At 33.0% G+C, this 23,910-nt stretch overlaps 1 protein-coding gene across 3 annotated transcripts in view; it reads left to right on the top strand.

Annotated features, from left to right (window-relative positions):
* LOC129251201 (phosphofurin acidic cluster sorting protein 2) overlaps positions 1-23,910 on the top strand; it is a 92,782-nt gene that overhangs the window by 54,014 nt on the left and 14,858 nt on the right. For 2 of the 3 annotated variants that reach the window (XM_054890567.1, XM_054890564.1), the window contains exons 4-5: positions 12,561-12,849; positions 21,452-21,577. In XM_054890567.1, coding sequence (XP_054746542.1) covers positions 12,561-12,849; positions 21,452-21,577 — 415 coding nt within the window. The remainder of the gene's footprint in view (positions 1-12,560; positions 12,850-21,451; positions 21,578-23,910) is intronic. The other variant, XM_054890571.1, reaches the window with a different exon arrangement.

The following is a 23,910-nucleotide window of genomic DNA, read 5'->3' as shown; positions in this document are numbered from 1 at the left end:
ATGCGTAACAGTGTTAATCGGTTAAGTTTTCTTAAATTGACGGTATATTTACGCATTCATGCGTCCAACGATTTGTAAAATTTTAATTTCGAGCTAGAAATAATATCATCAATAACAGATAGGTAATCCATCAACGCGTCACTACCATGACTACCATTCGGGATTCACAGAGAGAACGTAGGTTCGAATGCCGGTGAAACACCAAAATTAAGAAAAAGTTTTTTCTAATAGCGGTCGCCCCTCGGCAGGCAACGACAAACCTCCGGTTGTATTTCTGCCATGAAAAAGCTCCTCATAAAAAATATTTGCCGTTAGGAGTCGGCTTGAAACTGTAGGTCCCTCCATTTGTGCAACAACATTCATGCATACATACGAGTACAAGTTTGTGAGTTTTCGTTTACATCCGATTTAAGTTCAGGTTACAATGCCCGCCTACCTGAAGAGTCGTGGTGTGGTGGTAGTTACATTTGTTCGAGATAACAATTTTTGTTTGTTGGTATGTAGGTACGATGGCTACTATTTAAATTTGTGTATAGACTAGTAAAAATAAATATTTTTAATCGAAAATGGCTTTATTGCTTTTCAAAATATCAATTTCGACAAGAGAGTTTTTTGAGCGATTATCAAATTTTGCGGTACGCAATACAAATTGGTTTTTTTTACCCATTTTGTTATTGGTTTAAAAAATTCCGATTAGTTTATGTTTAAATGTTAAAGAATTTTATTTTATTTAATTAAAGAAAATATAAATATTCTAAAGAGTTTTTCAATTGGCGCGGGTCGATTTTGGCGCCCTGTGGCAGCCATTTTGTTTTGGTGACATCTGTCAAATCTTTTGTTTATTATTCAGTTGTTTATGCCAAATCATCATGGCAAGTTACACGATTGAACAGCACGTTCAAATGATAAAACATTATTATCAAAATGAGTGTTCATTAACGCAAACGTTGCGCGCATTTTTCGGTAGACGTGGTGGCCCTTCCAATTTCTTATGGCCCGTATTGAACCATATGGACCTAGACGACATGTGGTTCCAGCAGGACGGCGCTACGTGCCACACAGCAAACGCCATTTTATTCCATTTCAACATCTACCCGCCCTTATTGAAAACCCCTTTAAAAGATAATAAAGTTATCGCAAGTTTGAAAAACGTACTCAGGAAAATATAATAGAAAGAAAAAGTTGCATTACAAAAATGTATTGATTTTAAGAAACTGCTTAAGAGACATTTCAATCAAGTTTATGTCAAGTGACTGCGACGGCAATGCGAAAACGTTAACAGATATTAAACCAACTGTAATGAATGTTTTGGGCATAAACTTCCATCTCGTGTATAAGGAAGCATAATCGCAACTAATATTTTCACATATCCAGCCGCAGACATTTTCACTTTCATCCAAAATATTGGACCTAATCTATCTTCCGAAAATATAGGCACACCATAATTGAGTTGCGACCTGCCTTATTGTTATTTTCGTATACCTGGAATCAAAAGCTGTATTTGTTGGCAGTCAAGCATTTTGTTTTCCGTCTGAACCAAAATTATTTGTTTTTGTTGGAAGATGTTTTCTCTTATAATTTGAAGCCGTTTTTTTTTTGTTCTGCTAACTCAACAGCGGTATTCTTCTGGCTGTTCTTACTGTGAGTCCAGCTTCTAAAGCGTTTTCCAATAACAGGTGTTACAGGTGAATGGATTGCGCTTTCGAGAGATGATTAACGATTTTTTATAGCCGGAATTGGATGGTATTGATCTGGACAACATTTATTGTCAACAAGACGGCGCTAATGCGAAAATTTTTAAGTTTGGTGTTTTGTTTCTTTTTTTAATTTAAAGCTACCGAAACTGTAAGTAAAAAAAATGTCTTATTAAAAAGAGAAAGTTAAAAAAGGTCACTCTGAGAAGATTGTAGTGCTAATGAAAATTTGTTGATTCTTATAAAATTTGATATTTAGAAAGTGCAAATTTAATTTTTGCTCCTTTTAAGGTCATGCAAGAATATTAATCTTCCGCTCTCGACTCTTCTTAACATTGAAAACCTTTTTACACATTTTAAAAATCATTTGAAACTACTGAATGTGAATTAAAACTAAAGTGGTGTAATCGTTTCTTTCGGTTCTCAATCCTTATACCAAGAAAATACCAGAAAATACTGTTGAATCAATAATAATTTGGTATTTTATTTTCTTTAAGTGAGAATTTTAGTGCGTTTTTATATCCAAAGCTAGGCAACATTGCAGTAGCGTGAGAGAGATTTGACGGCTGGAAGAAGAAAAACATCAACAATAACTGCAGTCGCGGGCAGTGCGACCAGATGTTAAAAAAAAGTAAAGCTAAATAAAATTGAGTGAATTATTGAACTATTTTTTAAAAAATGTATATTTTACAAAATTATAAACATTACATTTTAATTAGAACAGGCTAGAAAATGAAGAAAGAACGAAAATTCCGAGAATAAATAATAAAAAAAAACTGCTAAATCAAGTTACGAAAATTGTAATCTGACCATACTGGTGCTAATACGTCGTCACTCATTTTCAAATTCGCTGAGAGCAAAGTAACGGTACCACCATAGCCGCTCTCTCATTATTCTTTCCATCATGGTGTCATACCATAATTAGTTTGACTTCTTCTCGCCTGAGGTTGCCCACGAGTGCCCATTTTGTATTTCTTTTATCGGTTCTCTGGTCGCCAAGAAAAATTCCATGCGAGTTTCTCAAACTGTCAAATTAAGCGGTCAACGGTTTTGTGTAAGAATGAGAGGAAATACAAATAACTATAGCAAGAAATGGTGATTTTTTGTGCTCCACTACTTCTGAGCGGGCTGTTTACGCCACATTGAGAAAGTATATCGTTCTTACACTCATTTGCTCCAATAAAACAGACCTATTCAATATTTGACGGGAGTCAGTGCGGAAAACTAGCCGAGTTTCCACCAAAGTTCGAAGCGAGTAAAGTACGTCGCAAGTCATAAAACAACCATTGCATAGATTGTTTACGATTTAATTACATTTTTTGATCAAGGCAAATCTTTCAAGTACCTGCAAATAATACAAATAACGCACGCATGTCAAAGAGTTCTGAGTACAATAACTGTCAATACGAAAATGTATGATGACATTTTCAGATTTGACATACCCACTCTAGTGCTTCCTTATCTTATCTTATTATTTATCTCAAAATTTATGTAGCAACATTTTGAAAGTGAATATTTGGTGGTCGCCTCTAACTTCGACCGTATATATGTATATAGGCAATCCTTTAATAACTCAAATATACTTAATATGTAAATTAGTCTGGTGTTACATCTAACTTTTGGCAAGAATCTTATTAAGAAGTTTACGAGAGTACGAAATGTAAAATTTATTTGAAAGTATTGATTGAGGGTGCGTGTCTCGCATGTACTATAAGTACATAATTGCCAATAAAATTGATGCTCACGCAAATTAGAGTTTTAAGAAGTACATATACACATACATATGCACGTAATTGGGATACTGTTTTCCGAAGCAGACAACTTAAAAATTACAAAATGATTAAATTTCATTTATTTTCATTTGCCCTGATTAAGATATTACCAATCTCGACATATGAGGTTCGGTTAGAGAGGTAGGACCTTAACGAAAAAAACAAAATTTGAATGGAAACCCAACTTTCCATGCCTCAACAACAAAATACTATCATATGTGAAACAGTGTCGAAAGCTTTCGAAAAATTTGTGTAGGCAACGTCTACTTGATGACCTGTTTTGAATTATGAAATAGAAAATTTGAAGAATTCAGCAAGGTTAGTAAGCGTAGAACGCCCACAGTACATTTTATCTTTCATCACCTTTTGCAAAAGCTTTGAGGAAGTGGTGAGTTTAGATACTTATCTATAGGTTCTTGCATCATTTTGGTTAGCAGATTTATTTAAGGAATTAAATTTTTGCTAAAAGTCCATTGATTAAATACACTCTGCTAGTTCAAAAACGCAATATGCGCCGGACATTTTTAAGATATGCTGAAAACTACGTGAATGGAGTATTCCATAATTTATATGGAACAAATCGTATGCAATTTTGATTTGCCTGTGAAATAAAAAACAAAGCTAAAATGCCTTCGCACAAAGCATTTAGTACATTAGAGTAATTCGCAATTAAGTGCAAATGTACTGGCTTTATGGCATTCACAAATTATGATGGCAAATCTGTGCATTTTGTTGTTGTGTTGCTATGGTAATTCGCAAATGCTATGATGCCAGGTTATTAGCACTTTATTGTAGACTGACTTGTTAAGTTTATATGGCAAAACTATTTTTGTATATTACATACACAGAGAGTGGTTTTTTATAATAACGTTTGTAACGCCAAATTTTAGCGTAAATATTATTTTTAAAGTAAAAAAATGTATACTGCTACAACGCTCATTAAATATCATATATAAAATGTGTAAAGGTATTTTTTGGCGTTCCCCACCTGTTTTCGGATAGGTCACGCTTTAAAATAAGATCTGCAACAAAAAATAATTCTGTCTAATGGAAGATAATCATGTTAGTTTGATTGAAAGCTCAAAAAATAGTCTTAAAACGATCCAGTTAACTTTCGTTCTATAACTGTGAAACAATGAACTTTAGGCGGTTAGTGTGAAAGGTACTTTCATTTACAATTAAGTGAGGAATAGAGTGTGTTTGAGCTGTAGTAATTGCGGCATCACGTTCTGCCTCATAATTGCTGTAACAATGTAAAATGTTGTTGCATCTGATGGTCATCACTAGCAAATCAAGTTCAGTATAAAATTTTTCACTGTGGGGTAGAAATGGCATTGTAAAAGTACATTTTTTTATTTAATAAATACTATTTTGAAGCCCAATATTTTTCATTTATTGTTTTTAGCGCAAAATTAAGTTAAAATGAAATTAAGTTTTTAGTCCATATTTCCATATTTTGAAACAAAACGTTCGGCGCGAAATGACTTCTGTGATATTGTCACTACTATTTTGAATTCGTAAAAAATTCCTCCTAAAATATCTATAGTTCGGGGACGGCTTAGAACTGTAGGTCCCGTCATTTATGGAACAACATCAAGACGCACACCACAAATAGGAGGAGGAGCTCGGCCAAACACCCAAAAAGGGTGTACGCGCCAATTATATATTTATTTTATTTTTTTTTTCATTTCTTTCATACACATTTTTGGCGCTCGACTTTGTTTAAATTGTGTGTGGAGCAATAAAAAGTTAAATTAATTGAAAATTCGTATGTGAAAATTCTTTTGAGTGATTTTTAAGTATTTTTGAAAGTTAGGTAAATATTCAAAACACATCTTTATATAGAGAATTTATTTATTTATTTATTAATTAACCAACAGACAGATAGATACAAACGACGGCCTTATGTCAAGTAACTTGTAAGACGTAACTTCTCAAAAGTAGACTTACAGTAAGAAAAATCAAAGCCTAAGGAAGACGAATAAGCATTGAATTAAAAGGAGCATTCATCTCATAAGAGTAGCCATGAAATGCCGCACATGTCTTAATGAGATGGCTGAGTCATTTCACCTAAAGGTAATTCATCGAGATCAATGTTCCATAAATTACAGCTAAATTTTCTTTAAAAATAACGGTTACTATCTCGTGCTTATATTGTTACTTTAGCCGGTGGGGTAGCCATTTTTTTAACAGAATTTTACTCAAACATCTTTTATTTTGTATGTATGTTAGTTAAGTTTATTGGGCTAATCAACAATGATTTCACATATGCCAAAATTACCCGTTAGTTTGTTTAATAATTTATTTGTATGTAATCAAAAGCTGCATAGAAATGGGTATGTAATAGATTCGAAATGTGCATTTGAATTTGAAATGTGGTCCAGTAATGGCTTTTAAGAACGCATTTGTGCCTTCGAATTTTTAGCTTTGCACTTTTCGACGTGAGTACAAAGCATACTCGCGGTAAATTTGATGGGGCAAACCCGCACATAAATCAACACCATTTGCATCGGTTTTATACAATACTTATACCATCAGATAGTCTCGGTTGCGGTGCAAATATACTCCTGAATATATTCTCCTAGTGCGTATACGGGATATTAATATTATATTTATATTTAAGTAATTGTATTTCCGTTCAACGATAATTTAACGCTGGTCCACATCCAACTCTTCGATTCATCCATCCATCTTCCCCATTCCATTCCATATTTATGTACATATATAAATACTTTGTTTTTCAAACGATCTACACTTCTGAATAGAAATTAAGTTTGGTCGTTTGTCGAAAAAGAGTAAACACTTTCATAAAAAGCAGGAAAATTTCGCACCACGCACATTTAGTTTACAGTTTTAATATTTTAATACAATTTGGTTTTTACTCTCTGTTTGTTTACTATGGCACGGCTCGGTATAAGGCGTATAAATGTGACAGTGGCTACCCCAATCACAACTGTTCACCCACTCCATCGGATGTACGGTAGCTACGTACTTTAATTCATAAACAAGCTTTGTGAGTTTCATTCGCCTTAGGCTGAGTGAAGTGTGAAAAGTGATTTAATTTAATTTAATTTTAATATGCTTGCAGGGCTTATTTACACACATACATATATGTTCGAGCATGTACATTTGTCGTACAGTGAAAACTCTCGAAAACGACTATATCTATAATGATAATGATATAAATGATTATGGTTCGACTACCAGTATATTGTTAAATTCTTTGGTTCTGTTATACAAAGTGGTGCAAAAGTTTGTTTTTAAATAACTTTTTTACTAAAAAAAATAATTTTGAGTGATGCAAATCTTTATTTCGACCCTAACGCGCTCCATTGCTTATACTTAGTTCACTAGTGCCCAATATGATTGATGTAGGACGCCATTTGCAAAAATAATAAATCTGCCTCACTGCATACAAACTATTTCCTCAGAGATTTCTAAGTTCTCTGGCAATACTTGTATACTTACACAATACTCATCAATTATCACTGAGCCTGTCCTAGAAAAGTTAAGAAGTTTCTCCGCTACAGCTACGAAAAATTTGCTATCTTTGAATCCTGCAAATACTGGAGGAATTTATATGAATACTAAATTTTGACGTTTCGACATAAACTGGCACGAAGCAAACAAAACAATTTTAGCATAAAACATATTTCTTTAGCGTTATTTTGCTATTATTTTCTTTTTCTCGCGAATAAAATGAAATGTATATATTGTACATACTTCCGATGCAGCGGAAAACATTGAGAGATGGCTCTAGAAATGGATGACGCTTTGTAAGGAAAGATCTTGGCAGCTGAAATACTATATGTATATACTTTTACAGGTTTTAAATTATATATTTCTTAAAAATTTTTTTATTCAAACAATCAGCTGGTAAGTTATTGCAACATTTTTTCTAAATCTGTCAATCTCATCTCTTTGGTATTTGGTCTAAACTTGTCAAATTCTGTATTTTCTTGTAATATTGGTGAGCATAATGGTGACGCGCTTTTAAAATTTTGACCTCAAACAATAGTCAAATACAAGCAAATTTCCTAAAGAAAAATATTTGTATTAAATTTAATAGGCACATGTAACTAATTTATCGTATTATAAACCGTTAAAATAAAAGTGATAATTTCTCCTAAATTTAACTCTGAAACTTTTTTACTATCTACAATTTTGAGGTAAGAATGAACTCAGTGATACCCTTTTCGTAGAATCTACGAAAATCGTACTACGGTGAGAGGGCTTAAGTCACAAGTGTCTTTTAGGTCTGAGATTCTGTTTTAGCAGTGTTTTTTGTTTTGTTTTTTTGACAGCTGTCATATTGGGATTACGCCTCTTTCGCCAGATGTTTGTTAACTAGAAGCTATGAGCATGCACCTCATGGCAGATCTGATTAAAAATCTAGTACAAGTTTATTTGAATATGAGAAACGTCAAGAAATTTGTTCAGCAGTTTGATTTCTAACTCGTCATTTGTGCCACATATACTTTAGCCAGTGTTAAGTGTCAATTGCTAGCAATGTACTTATATAATTAACGATTTCACCCACTCAAAGCTTGTACTGATATTGTCTACTCATTTTCCCATTTCTCTTACCGTTTTCTTTTGGGTCTTTCGTGTCATGTTGACGAGTTAATTAAGTTTTGATACTTAATATTTCAACTGCTCACACTTCCGTTACTTTGTGCGTGATTTTCTTATATTCAACTTTTTCACCGTTGAAGAAGGATTTTCTATTATTAGTTGTGGGTATGTACTGACATATGTACATATATATGTACTTGCTTTAAACGCGCAAACACAGATGAACTTAACCGTACGTGTCGCATGAACGGTTTTTGCGCTTAAAGCTTTAGATGACTCATATGTACATTTGTATTAGTACTAGGGACGTCAATCCCGGGATCCCGTTTGTTCGGGGTTTACGTCCCGAAGGACCCGGGATCATTTCGGGATTTATAATTTCTTACGAAGCATATGAAATGCTTCCTTTCTTGCAGTAAAAATAGCAATATTGACATTACAATTTTTAACAAATAGGGATATGTTTCAACGATTTCGTTCTTATTTTCCTTTTGATATTTATTTATTTATTTCAGTACTACAGAGTAAGACTTAGACCTTTTAATAGTATCAAGATTATTATATGCAACTAGAGTGATTTTTACATGACAATTTCTTTATCTAAATTTTTACACTGTTTAATTCTATGCAATCAAACACTTTTAAAGTAATAGTAGACTTGTGTCTTGTAGTTAAATTTGTTAAGTCTAGTCTGGTGTCGCGTAATAAGTTCCAAGCTCTAACAACGTTTGTGAAAGATAATCTAGATGATGTGAGGTAATTAAATAAAAAAGATTAAGTAACAATAAAACTGTATTGATATAAAAACAATACATGCATAAGTGTGCCTATGTTGCAAAAAATTGTACTGACTTGATTTTGGTTTTAACATAAATGGGTGTTTATTTATTAATCCGCTTAAATGGGAGTAAGTAAAAAAATATATGAACTTCTTTCAACCACAAAATACGTAAAACTGTTTATTTTTCCAAGTTTTTTGACGTACCTTATTTACTTTATTAGATATATGCACGCTAACTTTTCAATTTTATTATGTTACTAATGAAATAATATAGTTTTCACTTTAAATAAAAATAAAAATATTTAATTATTGATTTTATTTCCTATTTACTATATATTAGGTGGCTTCTCAAATAGGACGGTTGCAATTTTTTCGAGTTAAGTTGTTGAAAAGTACTGAATATTTAAATCGTGAGTTTCCGGGATTGTTATAGCGGGATCCCGAAAATTCTGTAGTCATAAAAATCGAACAAATTTAGATCCCTAAAAAGTACTATGTATTTTACTTTACCTATTTTTTATCTACGTTTCACATTCTCTACCAGCAGCCCCCTATACAAACGCAACAATAGCAAACCTAATTAAATGAGGATTTTCGCATATTATTGCGGTTTCTTTTGGGTTAAATATATGCACGAGTTTATTCAATTATAGGTTTGCCTTTGGCATTGACAGTTGCCATTGATATTTGGTAAAGAAAAGTGTTGAATAGCTTTAAGTAATAATTCAGTTAGTTAGTTGATTTTCGCTTTTTCTGAATATAAGTTGATATATAGATTCTCGATTTCATACATTTGAATAAAAATTGATATATACAGCTGTATTTTGTTTTTTCCAAAGGAGTAGCTATAGGTTTTATTCTCCTTCACAAAAATATCAATATTTTATAACACGATTCTACTTCGTTTGAAGTATACAATAAATAGAATTGGAATTCATTTATTTCAACTGTATGCCTAAAAATGTAGTTGACATTGTATTTGTACTTGAGAAGAAAATGAATTTACTAACTTGGCTAATAAAGGGAAACATGAGGGTCCTACAAAGCTAAATCAGAACCTGCATGTGTGAAATAATGGCTTACCTTAGGCGAATGTATTATATATGAGTCGCTCAAAAAACAGTGATATAAAATATTTGGCAACTAGATTTTCCTATAATTTTTCGAATAGAATAAAGACTCCTCTATTTGGTATACCATTATACGTTGACTTATAGGGCTTCTGAAAAGCTAGCTAAGTCAATGACATCAGCCTCAATTGGTTATAAGAAATATAGACTGTCAGGTAAAGCTCAGAGCTATTATTTCATGAATGGCTGCCTATGCCTTATAAGAATACAACAGTTGGGAGAGTGAACAAAATAAAATCGCTGTTGTGACTTGGAAGTTTTGGTTCGGTAGGGAACTCAGGAGGATAATAATATTAGTGTTAGCTATGTGTTATACTCGTAATTTATGCTAGTATCACTAAAAATCTGACGAACCACGTTCGCTCTCCATATTTTAAATATTTGAATTATATTCGAGTTCATTCTACGAAGTGTTAACACGAGCAAAAATAAAATATCTTAGCGGGAGATAGGATTTAAATGATAGAGAGGTACGGGTTGGGCGTGGTTATTCATTAATCCTCTACAAACTTCCCAGATTTGTTTATGTATCTGGGTATTTCGTCGAAGAAAAGATAATTTAGCTCCTCCATGATCCATATATGCGACCCACGGATGTGCAATATATACGAGCCGAATAACGGCAGAGAAAATGTTTTATACTATTTTAATTCTCCAAACAAGAATACCATCGACGATGTCTTTGGTGACCATATGCCGTATAAAGCATTGTTCTCTGTAATTAGTAATATCTGGTTTTGTAGTGCACTCTTTCTCTGTCTGAGAAGGAAATTTGTTACCACCCTGTTAGTCCTTTTCAGGAAAGACTTGATAATTTTACGTTTTTCAGTACTACGATTCTCACCCAACACCTGGCTGTTCCCGCTTTGCGTTGAGATAAAATTGGCTCCGGGCCAATTGAACATTTCAAGGAACCGCAGTTTACCAATTCATCACCTAGTTCGTTGCCTTAGTCATCACAATGTCCCGGCGTCCACATAAATTCAAGCTCATTCCACTTTGTAACGGATTTTGGTCTCAACTTACATTCTTGAAAATTTTGTGACGAAGTCCTCCAGTTTTTAAGGTCTTTAGAGCAACTTGGCTGTCATTATAGACCCTGATTTTAATTCGGTCACCTTTCGCCAACTAGGCAGTGTGCTACGTAAGTATTGCAAGGCTTCCGAATGAAACACCGTTGCTATCACACCTAATGCAGTAAAGCATTTGAAGTTACTATCCAACTTCTTACTTCGTCTACATGCCTGGCTCAATAAATAGCGTTAAAATGCGCACAATCGGTCAATAGCGATGCCATTTCGAAACCACTGATTTGCTGGTTAATAAATCAAATTATATTAAAGGCAAAAATGTACTCTTCATTTCACTAGAATCTCCACCAAACTTAGGGTACTTCTTTACTTATTTTGGCAACTATCTGACTAGCTATGGATCGGTTTTGTATCTTAGTAGGATAGTTTGTATACCTTAACTGATGAATATGTGCATATTCAGGTTATAAGTGGCATTTATCTCTAAGTAAGAAGTAAATAGTTAATGGCCCTGTAGTATTTGACGAAATTAAAGTAGACCAATGGTCAGAACAGAAGCATTCCATTCGAGTGAGATTCACAAAACTAAAAAATTTGCTTATCTGTACCAAAAATGCCAAATTGGGGATTTGACACGAAGAAATGTAATGTAATAAATTAAATGAAAAGGTAATTAAAAAAAGAAACACGCCGCTATTTGGGTAGGTATGCAGGAGCGAATTATTTAGTTGTACATATTTAATTTTTAAATTGAGGTACTGAAGGATATTTTCATTTTACTGGCATGCAAGGTATGTAATTATGTGTGATTTGAGTGCTCATACTAAGAAATTGCTAGCAAGCGGACTAGCTTTTAATTATTTATTAGCCGTTCAAAATCAATTTGGAAGCACTTTAGATTGGCGGCAATTAAGTGTCGTTAAGTTGGTAAAAATATACTTATGTGTAAGCGCCACGGGTTTTTCCTAACAAAATTACTTATTTACAAAAACACTAAGTGATTTCGTTAAAAACAAAAAACAAGTAAATTCGATACTTTTTTCCATTTAGCTGCGTTTAACTTTCACAGATTTAAATTGTAACCAAATATGTTTTGAGCCCGTGATATGTCTGTATACATATATAAAAAATTCATATCTTATCCTTCTTATCTTATATACATACATCTATAAGGTGTCTTCCTATCGGAAGATTTATAATTTTGGCAAATGGCAATTGTGTTCTCAAAATAACTTTCATTATAATCATCAATAATTTTCATTAATTGCCATATTTTGCTTACACAAGTTACATCACTTACATCCTAACCAATATCTGTAAGGGATTTTTGTTAAAACAAATATAGAAATGATAAGAGAAGCTTGGTGCCGTGATATAGCTTCACTGCCATCAGTAGAGCAGAAAGGGTTCAAATCACTTTGAAGCCATTAAAATATATGCATTTTTTATAAAATTAATTTTCATTAACGGGTTAGGCTTCTTAAGTTAATGAGGATAACTCGATTTACATACATATACACATATACATGTAAAACAAACCTTAAGCTTCACTTATTTTTTCATCCTTCAATTTACAGACGATTTCATTGCAGCAACGCAACTTCAAGCAAAAAATTGTTGCGTTACTAAAACGTTTCAAGGCTTCCGAAGAGTTGGAGGGTGAGGTGAGTCGCGGCACAGCTGCATTGCGTGGTGAACGCGATTTGGATGCGCTCTTTCAAGAGCTTGAATCTTTGTCCTGCTGCGAGGGTGACGATTCCGGCCCCGATATGGACAGCTTATCAATTGGTTCGACACCGAAACCTTCGCTGCGTCCATTCTTCACCAACTCACGCATAATGTTGCACGATAATGGCGCTGGTGGTGGTAAGTTGTTAAATGCATAGAAATTATGTGAATCAATCAATGAAAATAGAAATATTTTTGTAGTACATAAGTTCGATTTTTCGTAGGATTTTTAGGTTATGTTTAAATGTCTTATATTTATAAAGTTGTACATGTTTGGTAGGCTTTTCTTTGGAATTTTAAGTATTTAATATTTATATTCAAAGTTAGCGTTAGAGAAATTTAAATCCAATTGCAACCGTTTGAAAATTAAGGATTGCTTCAATGTACTACTTTATAGAAATAAAAAAAATTCTCGTACATCCAACAACATCAACGAAAAAATGTGCGTTACTTCGTAAAAAATTAAGTCGGAATGGAATTTGGTTTCGACTATTTGCAAAAAGTTGGTTCGGTTGGTCTGGGTGCAGACACTCAGTAGTAAATTTAGCTGATTAGGCTGCTGACCTGAGCAATATTAAAGAAAAAACATTACTACTGTAAATTGAAGAAAAAATTTAAAAACCTGAACAGAAAAAATACAAGGTGGCGTGAAATAGATTACCTTATCGAAAGATTTATAATTTTTCGAAATGGCGTCGTACGTCAATCATATTTGACACTTGTCAAAATAAATATTTCCATCACTCAAAATTCATTCCTTCATTTAGCAAAAAAGTTATTGAAAAACAAAATTGGATGACTAATTTTGCGCCACTTTGTATAACACACATTTTTTCCGCTGTAAAAAAGTTTCCTTATTCAATTTGCTGAGATAAAATTTTCAAAAACGGCGCGAAGGAGAGTGTTTACAGTACTCGCTACTCAAAATCTTTTATTGTTTTTGTTTTCACTAAAGGAAATTACCAACGCATTAGAACTCTGACTGTGACCATTTTTCTTTTTATTAGAAATATATGTACGAATATTGCAACTACGTATATCTGTTAACAAATACCCACAATTCTTCTATAAAACAACAATTTTTGCATTCATTCGAAACTCATTTATTATGTTTTAATTACATAAGGATAGTCGCAACTTGCACTCGCCCACCATAACCGGCATACAGTTGTCCAAATATGCGTATACGCGTATAAATGTATGTGCATATGTATGTATTCAATTACATGTACATGCATAGCACTCCTGTTACGGATTACCTAGACAGGCCATCACTCATACGCCCCCGCTGGCTGCCAGTATGCAATGAAAATTATTTTCTACTGCCTGCGGTCTTAAGCTTTATGCAATATTCATACACGTACAAACACACCTTCCTACATACCGTATATTCAAATGTAGTAAATATCTATGTATTAAAAATTTACCAGTTGTGAATTGGGGCGTTGTTTCAAGTGAATTTGGCACCATGACTAGTTCACATCATTTCTCTTTGCCAAATAGACCATAAATAGTGCCGTGTAATAACATAGCGCAAAAAATTTAGGTTTTTTTTTGCAACATAGGAACAATTTTGTAGTTCAGCAGCCTGAGTGTTTTTTAATTTGCATTCAAGGGTTAGGACGATCAGAGCATTTACAGGTAACCCTCCTATAACGCGGTACTTCTATAGCGCGATTTCGCTACAACGCGGTTTGCGAATTGCGGAATGTTTCTTATAACGCGACTCCTACAACGCGATTTTTAAGCATTTTTTAAATACATATTCTATAAACTGTATTCTATAAACACACAATTATTAAAAATTACTTGTGTATATGTGTATATCTATTATTCGTAGTCTCATAAAGAAATAATAATATGTTTGTATTATACATATGTACATACTAAAAGTGTTTGCTCGGATTTTGAAATAGGACGACCAAGAGTAAAACGTTTGAAGCAAATTATAATAAGCGAGGACGAGGAAGCGGATTTGTAGAAGGTTGAGATTTAAAATCCTCTGAAATATGTAGATTTGAAAATCCGTGTCTATTTTTCCCAGATTTTATTTTCCTTAGTTTTATGTTATTTAAATAAATGAATTGCTTTTTGCTGGTTAATTAAATGAATTAATTTATGTTATTATATTGAAATAGACAAATAGAAAAATATCTTTGAAAAAATAAATTTTTTTTATTCGATGAAAGGTCTAATATAATTAATGCGGCTGAGAAAACTTTAAAATGTTACTTGCGTGATATTGTTTAAGAAAAGGAAAAATGGAGGAAAAAAAAGTTTCCTACAACGCGATTTTCCTACAACGCGGAGTTTTTCAGGAACCAATTAATCGCGTTGTAGGAGGGTTACCTGTATATATTTTTAATGATACAGAATCTTAAAGAGCTAGGGTTTTGGTAACTGAGAAAAAGTTATTCCATATAAAAAGTAGAACACTGTATATAGACGTCTCTGCTCTCTCCATATTTTTTACATTTTACTAGCATATCAGGCAAAATATTTACAACAACTGAATGATGCCTTCAGGAAAATTATGCCGTATAAAAAACTAGTGGGAAATGTATGGAAAAATGATGGTAGTGAGTTTTATTTTTAGTTTGCTTTGTCAAGGAAAAAAAAAACTAAATATTTAATAAGCTGTAAGACTGCATACGAAATTTTTTTCTAGAAAATCGAATTCAAAACTAGTTTGTGGAAAGTTTAAGGAATTTTTCTAATCTTTGTATAAAATTTGAAATTTAGAATTATATGGTTTTTGTAATTACATTGCAACCATTGTCAAAATTACTACTATTACTAATAAAAAGCTTCCGATACAGCTTGAAATTTAGAAAGATTGGCTCTTGAAATGCGAAGTCGCTATTCCTTCCTCGGTTAACATTCTCGGTAACTGCGTCATGTGCAATATTTTGCATACTTTCAAATCAGTTCCCTGTGAGCTCAAGTACATAAATACTTTATGGTCACTAGGGGTGGGATTATTTTCGAATAATATTCGAATAAACATTATTCGAATAAAACGAATAATACTATTCGTTTCAAATAATTCGAATAGTTCATTATTCGAATACCTTACTATTCGAATACCTCACTATATATTCATTTACATCAGGGAGAAAATGCTTTTAAAAATATAAAAATTACATTGGCCCTTCTCATGGTGCATGCACTTGTACATAAACCGATTAGTAGTCCGCTAATCTAAATAAATATTTACCAAAAATATTCGAATAGTGAAGTATTCGAATAGTGATGTATTCGAATAGTAAGGTATTCGAATAGTAAGGTATTCGAATAGTAAGGTATTCGAATAGTGAGGTATTCGAATAGTGAGGTATTCGAATAGCATTATTCGAATAAACGAATAAAAAATTCGAATAAATATTATTCGAATTACGAATACCTCTCGAATAAAAGATTTTATTATTCGAATAATTTTTATTCGAATAGTCCCACCCCTAATGGTCACTCGTCAGTCAGCTACTAATACAAATTTTCCGAAAATAAATTTGAACTAAAGTTTGTGTAAAGTCAAATAACTCATTTTTATTACCAAAAAAGGAAGAAAAATTTGTGTGTAAAGTTAAATAATTAATTTTTTAGCTTACTAGTTCACGTTTGTCGAAATACCTCTAATACTGGATCAGAACTTTTTTTCACAAGTTCAACTGGGTATTGCATATAAACACCGACATATTTCCTCACACAACAATTTCATGTATGGTATATATGTGTGTTAGACTTAACCGTAAATTTAATTGCTTTGGTCATTGTAAAATTTTGCAGAATTTATGTATTACTATAGTGGATACATAGTTGTTTTTTTTTATTGTTATGGTTGCCGAGGTTCCTGCTGCCACAATTACACATTTGAAACTGGCATCGGTGATGCTGCCGGCAGCTTTTGTGGCTTTGTACAACAGTTTGTGTTTAGGCCAATTTAACAAGTGTTAGTACATTTGAAGAGGTAGACAAATTACGAACAGAAAGTTTCATAGTACGTGACTGTACATTGAGATTTTACAGTCGGCACTTTAATTGCAGTTTACCCAATGGGGCGTGCTAATGACTAAGACAAACAGGAAAACTTGCTATAATGAGACTTTTGAAAGAACATTCTTATGCAAATAACGAAACAAACCGATTTAAAAGACTGATGTGAATGCTAAGAGAATTGCAAAAACACAAAATACAACAAAGAATGATAAGCAACAACGAAGGTTAATACTTATTTAAACTGCCAGCATATACCTGCATTTGCTTAGGCAAAGTTGCTGACTAATGTTAATGTTTAAATCTTGCTGAGTCAAGATCAAAGTGTATAACGGTGAAATTTGAAAATCATTGTCAAATGCAAGTAGGCCTAATTATTAACCGATTTGGTTCTTTTTAAATAGCAACTTACTTTTCTTAGGAATAATATGTGATGTGCACCAAGCTTTGTTAAGACATCACAAGTTTTATTACAGTTACTCGATACACCGGCACATGAACAGTGGAAACAATCTGTTTTATGGAAGGTGGGCTTATTTTTTGTACGATTTCATTAATTTTCTAAATCAAGCTCGACATCATCAACACCAAGACAGCGCTAGTTCACAGACAGACATTAAACGACATATATTGGGAGTCTTCAACAAACTTCCTAGACTCCCGACCCCTGAATGCAATCAACGTAGTTCAATCAACACCTATCACAGAAGACCCCGCTGCTCGTTCAACCCGCGTAACTTTGGCTCAATTACGTTGTGGATTTTGTGGCAGGTTAAACTCCTACCTATCTCCTATTCCTCCTAGGAATCCACTGAGCTACTGCTGGGCTTGCTAGATATGACAACAATAAGTTCCAGAAAATATATAATATTATGGGAAAACTAAAAAAACTCAAACAGTTTATCTAATTTTATTATAGGCAAGTGTCAAAATTTTCCAACATACATATTTTCATGTTCCATATTTTCTTTCCTTCGCACAAACAAAACCAGTTTATTATTTTGCTACACAAACATTCATACACTAAGGAAGTAACAGTCTCCGCTTTTCTCCGCTTAAGGTCAAGCTCTCCACCAAGAGCAATTGCCGAATTTGTCCGAGAATGTTCAATGTCGTGGCCATAACAGCCAAAAACAACAAACACAGCCAAGTTTAAATTGTAAGTGGACAATGTTGTTTGGTTCAACTGTAACTTTATTCCGGTCACCACTACACTAACGATATGTATGCATGTATTACCCACCGTAGTAACCTCAACTCGATTAGGGTTCATGCTGTTGCTAAAATGGCGAGGAAGCATCGTACTAGGGCATGTAGGCAAGGGAGTAAGGAAAGTGGTTGCTTTGATGCTAGATGAAGGACGAAATAACTTTGTGCACACACATACATGCATACCAAAACGATTCACAAGGACTTCCAAATAGCTAAATAGAACAAGTATCGAATTAGCAAAAGCGGCAGATCCGATAAGCAGACAAATAGACGCAAGCAAGCATAAAAACCCTGTTTTATATTTATGAGGTACATCAGTGGTGAAAATCTCAACTGCTCCCACACTGAGATTTTGAATTAAATTTTTTGGTGCGAGACTAATTTAGTATAGCTAAGAAAGGGACGTTTCATTTTACCTAAGGCTGTATTGTGTAAATATAAATTTTGCTTCGCACTTCCTTCTTCTTGTTTTATTGGCCAAGTTAACAGTCGCACGGCCACAATCGACCAAATACGATAGATGGGCTACGATGGGCTACACAGTTAAATGCGATTGTCAACAAAGCAATCAGTGTGGAGGGGTTAAATTATTCATTATCGTGCCTCATACACATATTTTTCTTGTTTAATAATATGACCGAATGTATTTATGTACAGTGAGGGGCAAACTCCATTACCTATTTCTTTTTTCATATTATGTGAAAAATATACAACAGATTTAAGTTTAATCGGTTTTGTTAACTAATGTTAATCGATAGAATTCGATTACACTATGTGTGAAATATGATGTCACGCAAATGTTTGCCTTTTTCTTTAACGCAAAGTTGAGCTCGTTTTTTTGCATTTTCCATGACTTTTTTTTAATGTATCTGGTCCTATGGCTGCAATTTCTTGTCGAATATTTTCTTTTAAAACTGTAAGTGTCTTCGGCTGGTTAGTGTAAACCTTTCCCTTCAAATATCCCCACAGAAAAAAGTCGGGAGCAGTTAAGTCAGGTGAACGCGGCGGCCAGTCAAAATCACCTTTTTTTTGACACTAATCGACTTGGAAAAAAAGCTCCTGTAAAAGCTCCTGTGCAATGGTGATATTGATGTTTGATCTAGCTCTGCGGTGTATAATTGGACGTGGCACATTACTGAGAATACCAGTAGATTTAAATTTAGCATATAATGCACGAATTGTCTTAGGATCAGGTGCTTTTTTCCGAGGAAATTTTGCACGAAACGCGCGTTGAGTCAGAATAATTGAGTTCTGATTCTTAATGTAAAGTTCGACGATTTCAGAACGTTCGACAGGTGTATACTGCGACATGGTCAGAATTCTACTGACGTCTACTTTTTAAAATGTCATACTTTAAGCCGCATTTACGTCTACGTCAAAAATTATGGACAGTTTACATTAGGGAATCGAGTTTGCCCCACCCTGTAGATAACCCCTTATTAGGATTTCCACTTTATCTTTCTTACTTTAGACACCCTGTAGAAACCAATGGTTTTTTTCGCACCGACACAATACTCACATGGCTGCATCTGCAAACAATTTTACGGCCATTAGACCATTTATTACTACTTAGCTAAGTATCTTGCCATGCCCATACTTGAGTTGGTGTGAGATCACATGCAGGCGATTCTCCATACATGGCTCAAAATACTTGCATACATATGTACAGTGACCCATAACTGTACACCTGATTAGTGAAGCAACCCGTAAATATTGTCGGGAATTTTCCAACTATTTTTATCTTCAAGGTTTTGTTTTAAAGAAAATCGTGTGCATTTTTAAATGAAACAATTGTCCATAAACATATTGAAGGTTTTTCATTAAGGTTGATATGATTACTTAAAAAGAAGAACGGAAACTAATTGTCGAAGAAATTCAATTTTTTTTATATTTTATTTATTTGTTTTTTGATTATGTGATTTATTTATAGTTGATGCTTACAACGTTTTTGTGTGTTTGGCCGAGCTCCTCCTTTTTCATGGCAGAAATACACTCGGAGGCCTGCCAGTGACTGCCGAGGGGCGACCGCTATTAGAAAAAACGTTTTTTTCATTTTGGTGTTTCATGGAGATTCGCACCTACGTTCTCTCCGATTTCCGAATAGTATTCACGGCTACGGCGGCCGAATGGTGATTTATTTACCATCTTTCAAATTGCTCCATAGCTCCAATTACACGAACGAGTCCGATGGATTTCGGTCATAAAAAGTTTCGGTCATTGATCCATACTGCTCTCCTGTGGCAGAGACGGTGTCACCAACTTTATTTTGGCAGAAGTGCGAACCGATGATCCCACCTGATATTAATTAATATTTTAAATACTTTTCTTTCGGTTAGGAAATATAAATCAGCTTTCTTTCTAGTGCACCCGATATACCTAGGTTGAAAATTACTTTTTATTTTTAAAAACTGTTTTGAGTTGTTTTTTTTTTTGTTTCTTCTTTGGAAAAATGTACTTCCTGATTACGATTTAATACACAAGATTTTAATTGAAATAGAATTTAGGAAATTTAGGAAAGATTTAAATGTGAAGTATTTTGTTTAGTTGGCCGTCAAATATATATGTTTCATTAAAGACAATAATTGTGCATACACATCATAATTTGCAGCCACTGTATGCAAGTGGGTAAACTTTGTGTCGGGTCGGAACAGTAGCGCGCGTAAAAGCTAATCAAATGATTTGTCGTTTTTCGTGTGTTGTTGTTGGAGCGTTGGTTACGGTGCATTAATGCAAAGCCAATAATTTATAGCCACATCCTTTAACAGTTTTCAACAATAAATTTGCTAAAGTTTTTTTTATTAATTTTTTACTAGGCAATTGTGGATGTATAGATTTCTCTAATGCAAGGCAACGACTTTGAAAATAATTTCATAACTAAAAAAAAAACAATATTTCATTTAAACATTTTATTATATTAGTATCATTCACAAAACATTTTTGTTTTTCATAATTTAATTCCATTCGCATTCATTATAGCTTGTAATATATGTATGTTTGTTGCATTTTGCCAATTATACTAATTTTTCAAACGGTAATTCAGAGCTCGTTCTATATTTTGTATATATTACTAATAGAGCGCAGTGATAGTAGAAATTGCTATCTAACGGAATGTAATAAGAATTAAATGAATTTTATTTATGAATCAATTAATTATATTTTTTTATTGAGCTATGCCATCTGACGTAAAAATTAGAACAAAAAATCAAAAAAATTATATACAAAATAATATAAAATACTGCATACATACTTATATGAATAATCGTACACGTATTTACATATTTTCTATATACATATGTACAATACATTATTTACATTTATTTATATACAATTAGATAAATTATTTTATATGCCATATATACTCGTACATATTTTCTAGTACATACTACATAATACATCCAAACTCCACATCTATTCATCTAACAATGAATCGTATTTTTTTATTGGTATTTGGCGTAATTGATTATGATTAGCATTAATTAAATTATTGTATTTGTTTCGATTGAAAATTGCATGGCTTGAACGATTTCTTTTGCAGGCAACTTTGAACGCAGATCATCGGATAAAAGCGACCAATTGACCAATTCGTCATTCAATTATGATAATACTAGACAAAAATGCATTCATTTAACAAACAATAACAATAATTCGGCAACAACACCAGGTCTGTGTAATTCCTCTCTACCAAAGCATCAAACAAAAAAGAAACAAGAAAAATTAAAACATTTATCAACCCAACAACAACAAACAAAATCTTTATTAAACAAACACCAAAATAACCAAATTAATTACATTTTTCTTTAAATTTGCTTATAAAATTTTCTAAACCACTTCCTTTTACCTTTTTACCTCGTTAGATCGGTCTTTCCCATTTTCCTTTTGAAATTAGCAGCGCACGACCTTGAGAAAAAAATCCTAGTTCTCATTTCTTCGCATTTCTATTATTTATTTTGTTTCCTTTTTGCTGATTACCAATTTTCATAGATTTTTTTTATTTATTTTATACACTCAACTTGACACAATCCTCTTCACTTATTTTAAATTTTTTCCACCCCAATTTCTTTGCCTTCTAAATTCTTAATCCACACAAAATTAAATGAATGTTTGCCCCTTCTAGATTCCTATAACTTTTATCTGTTGAATTCTGTTTCATTTGCTACGTATTTTGCAGTGAGTTTTCTGTGCCGGTGGTAGGAAGCGAGTGATAAATCATAAAGAGCAAACAATTTTCATTTAAAAGGTGCACTCCAAAGTAAATGGGATATTTTAAAAATGAGAACAAAATAAAAAAAATAAAAAAAAAATAAATAAATAAATTGGAATCGTTTGAACGACTTAAAAGTATTTTTTGTGGGGTAAATGATCTGCAGCGCCATCAGTGTTTCAAATATATCTTTACGCAAAAAAATGTTATGCAACTACTTCTTCCCTCAACAAAATCTGACTCAAACAGTGTTAGTGTTAAAGTTAAAGACCGCAAATTTTAAGAGATTTCCAAAAGTTAAAAGTGCAAGATGTTGGCCCTATGGAAAGGAAAACATAATATATACTATATACTATTCAGAAAATAATTGAAAAAGCAGAATTTGGCAAGTTCGTCAATCAAATGTGTCAAAAGAAGAAGATGAATCGGTTGGAGATCACCTTTAATCAAACCTTTTTAGTTCTGACAATATGTCATACGCAAGAAGAAGAGCCGGTCGTGGACTGTAGTTACTATTATGGAGTTATGTAGTTAATCCTTATAGAAGGAAAAAAATTGGAGGAGAAAAATTTTATCCCAATACAGTCGAATGTTCTTCTATTTCAAGAAAATTCTGAAGCCCTGCTAAAATAGTGAGACTGACCTGGTTATGACCCCGATCATAATAAACATTTTGCACTTTTTGCGAGAGTTTCATAAAACTGAATTGCAAAAGGCATAAAAAGGTGCCACTGTACGGATATTTCAATATGAGACATACAAGTTTTTTATTTAAATGCAAACGCTTTTTTAAATTTTGTATGATCAAGTTAGGGTCAATATGTCATTCAAGGTTTACATTTTTATTAAGCTGAAGTTAACGAACGAGCAACGCTTGGAAATTGTTGAACAGTCGATACTACCGAATTTGATAAGTGGTTGGCGCAAGCTTTTGCACAGCATACTCTTATATGATGGAACTGGAGTCATAAAATTCGTCACAGCGCTACGAAAATTAGAACCCATTTTCTTGCAAATATACGCTTACTCTAAAAACGTAAAAAATTGCATGCAATCTAAATCAACCTCTGTCGACTGGGCGCACCAGGAAGTATCAGGAAATATGTTAAGAACGTCAACTCCGTTCACAAAAATCAATTTTCTCGTCCCAACTGCCTTACAAGATCAAACTAGCTCAAGAAATGATTCCTCCTGATTATTTGAAGCGCTGAAGCTTTTTAGGAACCAACGAATACAAACAGACATTTAACTGCGCAAAGAACGAATTGCTTAAAAATTTATTCTAATTGGTGTTTATCGGATTTTTGTGTGGGGAAATATTACCCGAGTTTTAGTAGAACAAGCCGAGTTGCCTTTATACGTTCTTATTTGATGCTTATTTTGGAACCGATTGAACTCCATTTGTATTCTTAAAAACGATATAAACTTTTTTTGCATTGCATAAGTGAAGCATTTATGTCCCTTTTGGAAATGTATTTGCCTCAGATAACCTCACTTGAAATTCTGTTTACTTTGGAGAACACCTTTTAGTAAAAAACAATTTCTCCAATACCAAGGCTAATATTTATTTTTATAGGAATGCCAGCTTATCACTCGCTCTTCGTTGAAAACAAATTAATATTTTATAGAAAATTTAATGACATTACATTTATAAGTATTAAATGCATACATGATAACTTTTAGTTATTTGAGTAGAACTTTTTAACTTTTGTCATGTTGTTACTAACTTTTTTATCCATAGCCGAATTAAAATTATCGTTTTGTAGCAGTAGAATACCTTTTATATATTTAGA

This window comes from Anastrepha obliqua, chromosome 1 (assembly GCF_027943255.1).
Source record: "Anastrepha obliqua isolate idAnaObli1 chromosome 1, idAnaObli1_1.0, whole genome shotgun sequence".
NCBI classification, from domain to species: Eukaryota; Metazoa; Arthropoda; class Insecta; order Diptera; family Tephritidae; genus Anastrepha; species Anastrepha obliqua.
The sequence above is the reverse complement of the archived record's forward strand: the minus strand, read 5'-3'. Positions and strand labels throughout refer to the sequence as shown.